Raw genomic sequence first — 6,000 nt, 5'->3', positions numbered from 1 at the left:
TGATGGTGATGGTGATGATGATGATGGTGATGATGACGATGATGGTGATGATGATGTCATGATGATGGTGATGATGATGATGGTGATGGTGCTGATGGTGTTGGTGGTGATGATGATGATGGTGATGATGATGGTGATAATGATGATGTCATGATGATGGTGATGGTGATGATGGTGGTGATGATGGTGGTGATGATGATGATTATGATGTCATGATGATGGTGATGGTGATGATGTGGTGATGATGGTGGTGATGATGATGATGATGATGTCATGATGATGGTGATGGTGATGATGGTGGTGATGATGATGATTATGATGTCATGATGATGGTGATGGTGATGATGGTAGTGACACACTGATAACCCACTACTGATTAATTTCCTCTGTTCCAGGAACGTTATCAGAAAGACTCTTTTGTTTATCTGGTTTGAAATCTCAACAGCGTTGCTGCTTGAGATATGGTGGTCTGTTTTCTTTCTACCAGATTTATGCCACTTGAAATATGGATAAGGTGGTTAATTCTGCAAATGTTACATGAAGAAAGGATTATTAAGGGATGGGCTTTATCTAGGGGCACCTAGGTGACTCAGTCAGTTAAGCGTCTGCCTTTGGCTCAGGTCATGATCCTGGGGTCCTGGGATCGAGCCCCATGTCGGGCTCCCTGCTCAGGGGGAGCCTGCTTCTGCCTGACCCTCTCCCTGCTTGTGTTCTCTCTCTGTGTGTGTATGTGTGTCAAATAAACAAAATCTTTTTTTATGAGACTGAAAAAAATCTTTTTTTAAAAAAAGAATGGGCTTTATCTAAAATAGCATGTCACTCTCCAAAAGGATTCATTTATCGACTCACTTGGCAAATGTGTATTGATGGCTGGCTGTGTCCAAGGCCTTGCTGAGGATGGAGTAGTGGACACGGTGTTTTCCCTGTCCTTACAGAGCTTGCTGTTGGCCCAGACGATTACGATACAGTGGCAAAAGTGTCACACTGGATTCTGCAGAAGGGCCATGTGAGCACAGAGGACAGGTGGCCGCAACCCATGTTCGGGAAAGGCTAGGGGGGAATTGGCCTGTGAAACTTTGCTGGACTAAGGCGTGCAGGAGAGGAATGATCTGGGCAGAGCAAGCAGCACGGGGAGAAGTAGAAGAGAAAGGTGTTCCTTATGATCGAGAAGCGGGGAGGTGGCTGGAGGAGGACACAGGTTAAATCCATCAAAGGCTTTGTCTGATGCCGGGAAGGGTCAGCTCGTAAGGGCTCGGAGGAGCCGTGGACCATAGAGCATTAAGGCCTGAGGGGAAGGCCTAAGTCAATAGTGGCAAAAATGTCTTTGAGTGACTTAGCTGTCAATAACAGAGATTCGTTCATTCATGCATTCATTCACTAGCTTGTTCATTCATTCACTGATTCACACATCCAAAGTTTAGTGACTGTCTTCTGCATACAGAGCATTGTGTTGCATGAGCCGTGGGCCTCATGGGTCTCCAAGTCTTGGAGAGTATGACCATTTCCCAGACCAAACTCGATTCATGAGGAAAGCCTTCTACCAAGGTTCTACGAGCTGTCTCCTGTTAGATCAGTCACTTCCAAGTTGCCCGTGGTCCTCAGCATCTCACCCATTGCTGTCCATCCACTGGGGGCGTGGAAGGCGGGTAGGGCGGCAGCATGGATGAAGCGCACTCGGTCAAGCCAGGCGCCTTCTTGTGGTAACATTTGTCCTGAAAACCCTTGGCTCCTATCCAGTTTTCTTAAACTTCTTTGTATTATATGATCTTTAACAACTAGGCTGAAACATTTAAGAACCTGAGGTGTACTAGACTGAGCATGTTGTGCAAACTAGAAACTCCTAAATCTTCGTATGAGATGGGGAGAGGCGTCTACCCTTATTCTCCCCGCTGGCGCCTTGTTTACAGGTCACTGTGCCTGGAGGCCTGGCTCGGAAAGGGAGACAGGAATCCTGCGTACCTGGTGAATCTTGCAGCTCAATGCCTTGAAGTGTGAGTGTGGACCCGAGGGAAAGGTGCTCCATGTGAAGGCCTTCTTCCTTTCCTGTCTCCCTCTCTCTTTTCTTTGGGTGCTCAGACCTTTATTTTTTTATTTTTTATTTTCTTAAAGATTTAATTTATTTATTTGACAGAGGGAGAGGGAGAATGCCCAAGCAGGGGGAGCAGCAAGGAGAGAGGGAGAAGCAGACTCCCTGCTGAGCAGGGAGCCTGACATGGGGCTCCATCCCAGGACCCCGAGATCATAAACTGAGCCAAAGGCAGACACTTCACCGACTGAGCCACCCAGGCGCCCCCAGACCTTCAAATTAACTACAGGATTAATAATATAATAACACCATCTTAGATACTACCCTTCTGACAAATAGGCATTAATGTCTGGTCCCAGTTGTATGGACTAATTTCTTCCTTGCATTGACACTCAGGTTTTTTGCAAGCCCGGGATCTGCCCAGCAGAGGCGTCTTCCCCTTTGTCCAGGCCCTTCTTTGCAACACCGGGTCGGCCTGCAGGAACATGAGCTACGCGGGGCCGACGGAGCACCATTTACGGTAAGAGAAATACAAGCACCCTCTTCCGAATTCATGCGAACAGGCATGATGCTTTTAGGAGAGCCTCAGTAATTTGGGAGAGGGCAGAGAGCATACGCATTACAGAATTTACAGTTACAAGAAAATCAGTTGTGTTAAATGCAGAGTCACGTGAGAATGTCTCCAGCTAACAACTGGTTTTGGTAGGAGGTCTTTCCACTGCTGTTCTTGGAACCACAAAGTGACCGCTGATTTGCAAATGTCACTCGCGCGTAAGTTTGTTTCTTTGTGGATTAAAAGTCTGGCTTCAAAATTACTTGCTTGGCCAACTATGCATTTTGGTGCCAAATGCAGCCAAACCAGTGATTGTGTGAGAGAGCTATCCACAGGGGTTTTCCTGCTGGGCGATTTCTGACCAGGATCCTCTTCGTGGCTGAGGTCAGGTGAATATGGTGGTCATTTACTACCTTCTTGTTGACTTACATGGGGCAGGTGACACCCGTATTTGGCAGCCTGGGGTGGGGGGGTCCGTTGGCATTGAAGACCACACAGAGAAAGAGCCTATGTGTTTCCTCTGAGCAAAGTCAGAATAAAGGGGGTTTGACTTCGAGGATCCTGAATATTCTAGAAGCTTTTCTCAGCAGAGGTAGAGATGACGGGAAGGGGCTGATGGTTCAACAGTGCCAGGCATGAAGTTCATCTGCACTTCTCGGCGTTGGATAATCTAGGACATTAGACTGTAAAGCGTGGTAACATATCCGATCTTCGTCTTTCAACTTCCAGTTACAGGAAGAAAACGGGAAGTTTCCAGATCATTCTGGACACATCTGGTATGATGTTTATCCATGGTGCTTTAGAGATATTTTTGAGACAGGTAATCTAAAAGTATGACGTCAAGAAAATCATTTAGAAACCATCTGTAGTCATAACCCCGAAATAGTCAATGGTCTTCTTGTGTGTGAGGCAAGTATAAAAGTGTAAGAGCGTAAAAGCCTCTTTCCGGGAAGCTTAGGAGGGCTCGAGCTTGCCAGCATCTCTGCCCCGGGGCTCCTCCCATCTGTCCCTCCCTCAGAACGGACTTTGAGGTGCTGTCAAATTACGAAAAGTTGGGCTTTCCCCCCAAACCATGGCCTTGTTCCTGTTTACTTCTGGGCATCTGTGCATGTTTCTCGACCTCTCTGAACCTTGGGATCTTGCTTACCTGCCTCCAGCGTCGTGAGTTTGGAGGACAAAATCTCTGATACACCTAGCACCATGAAGGGCCCGGGAGTGATACCGAAATCTTATTTCTCTGCTGTAACCATGAGAGACTGTGGTTCCTCATCAGGAAATAGCTGTCTTCTTCCCCTGTGCCCCTGTGCCCCCCACTTCCTTACCCCCATCTCACTTTGCTGAAACTCAGGGATTCTCCCAAACCCACTGACAGTTTCACACCCCATCCTGGGGGCCCGCTGTGCCTGGCAGGGGCAACAGGAAGCCTCGGATGTCAAAGCCAAGAATGAAATGCCTCTCGACATCTCCAGGTGCCCGAGGCAGAGGTCTGACAGGTGCAAAGTGAGGCAGGAGAAGACACTTGCAAACGGTGATGGGGATGCCCGTGGGGGAGCAAGAACACCACCTCGCTCAGCTCCAGGCTCCGACCTGCCCCGTTACCCCGCTGGCTTGTTCCCATAGTGGTTCAGATGTGAACTCCCTCGACCCTCAAAGCCCTGAAAAGACTCTCTTCTGATCGCTCTTGGGGAGCCGGCTCGGCTTACACATGTCGGAGAGCCCGAGTGTCCATTTCAGTCTCTTTAAACATTATCGTGGTGAATTTAGTGTGTGAATTTCCGCGCCCTTTGTCATGCCCCGGGGAGAGTTCACTTTGAGCAGAAATCCCACATTTCATCTGCTGTAGGACATGAGTATGAGAATCGACTTCCTTATTCGTGGCTTTGTGGGGCGCTTGCCCTTGGCTCTGACGGGAGGCTCTCAGGGCTCCCGCATGAGTCATTCCTGCACCCAGAGTAAGGCACATTTCTGACACGGCGTCAGGAATCATTCCTGTGTTTTTAAGGCAAAGCCTCGGCACAGAAGCAAATCTCATGCCCACGTGTCCATTGCCCCCTTTTCTCCGTGGGCGACCTGCCGAGGCTGGCGGACACCGAGCACCCTGGGACTGTCTTCACTCTGGCATGGGGTGGCCTGCCCTCCCGCGGTCCTCACCGCCTTCCCGTCGGCTTTGTCCTGTTTTTTCCTTCTCAGGTCTGCCCCAAGCCCTTGAGGATCCCCTCCTGTCCCTCCTGCTCCGCGGTCGGACTTCCTGTCGCTCCTCCCGGCTGCTGGGTTTGCCGCACGTGCTTTGCACACTGTCCTGTGTGTCGTCCCTGTTTCCATTTTACCACTTTTGTCCATCCCAGGGTCCTTTACAAATAGCCGAAGCCTCGATCTCCTTCCAAGACATCCAAGAGTTCCAGCCTTGTCCCTTAAAAGGATGGAGGACACAGGGGACGTCCAGGAGTATGGGTGCTCGAGAGGGAGTTCAGGAGGATTCTGGCCATGCTCATGGCCCCATCTGTCCTTCTGCCATCACACACTTCTGTCTCCTCCCCCTTCATGCTGTCCCACCTCCAGCCTTCGCAGGGTCAGGCTGCCCCTTCTGTGGACCCCTCCCCAGGAAACCCTGGCCCCCAGGCAGCTTTCCTCGCGGCCTCTCCGTGGCGTGCGGTGTTAGGAGTGGTTCCTTCTGGATGCTTCCCCCGCCACCCCCCCGGACCTGTTCCACCAGACCAGGGCTCCTGGGGTTGATCCAGTTCCAGACTCTTCGGGTTCCCCCTCCGTTCATGGCCTTGGATATGAAGGGGCACCGTTAGGGTGTTCGGAGATAGGAGCATCAGGATGCTCTTCTCGGTGACACTGACGCCTTCCCTCGCGTGCCCAGCTGGAGGGTTCTGGCCTCTGCACTGACGGACCCTGCATTTTCTCGTTTTTTTTTTTTTTTTTTTCCTATTGGGCTGCAACTGTGGTCCTGATTTCCGCTTCTTCATTGCCTTCAGGCCCCTCCTTTCTCCTTTACAGACTTCTCTCTCAGGAGCCACAGAGGAAAGACAAGTCCTCAGGGTCCTGGGGTTATTTCTAGGCCCTTTTCCAGAGCTTAGCCAAGAGCGGGCTCAGCACCAGTGGGAGGATGTCAGCCTGAGCACTCAGGCCACCTGGCCCACCAGGAAGTGCTCCCTATGACAGGGTCGCCCCGATGTCCGTGTGTACCCCACACAGCCTTCTGGCACTGCTCTCTCCCCTGAGCACTCTGTGCCCAGCAGAGCTGCCTGTCAGTGGAAGACACGAGAATGTGGGGAATCAGGTGTGTTCTGCCAGCTTTCATTTGTAAATTTCTCCCCCAGTAAAACTTGTCTTATTTGTACACTATGTTAATATCCCAGTTTTTTTTTTTTTTAAGATCTTTTATTTACTTATTTGAGAGTGTGAGCACACAAGC

General features: G+C 50.3%; 1 protein-coding gene across 1 annotated transcript in view; it reads left to right on the top strand.

Moving 5' to 3' along the window:
• Positions 1 to 6,000, top strand: part of ABCA13 (ATP binding cassette subfamily A member 13) — a 369,210-nt gene that overhangs the window by 19,465 nt on the left and 343,745 nt on the right. The window contains exon 3 of the mRNA XM_025853136.2: positions 2,423 to 2,546. Coding sequence (XP_025708921.1) covers positions 2,423 to 2,546 — 124 coding nt within the window. The remainder of the gene's footprint in view (positions 1 to 2,422; positions 2,547 to 6,000) is intronic.

This window comes from Callorhinus ursinus, unplaced genomic scaffold (genome assembly GCF_003265705.2).
Source record: "Callorhinus ursinus isolate GAN/ISIS: 27379988/994484 unplaced genomic scaffold, GSC_fseal_2.0 scaffold60, whole genome shotgun sequence".
NCBI classification, from domain to species: Eukaryota; Metazoa; Chordata; class Mammalia; order Carnivora; family Otariidae; genus Callorhinus; species Callorhinus ursinus.
This window is presented reverse-complemented; position numbering and strand designations above follow the sequence as displayed.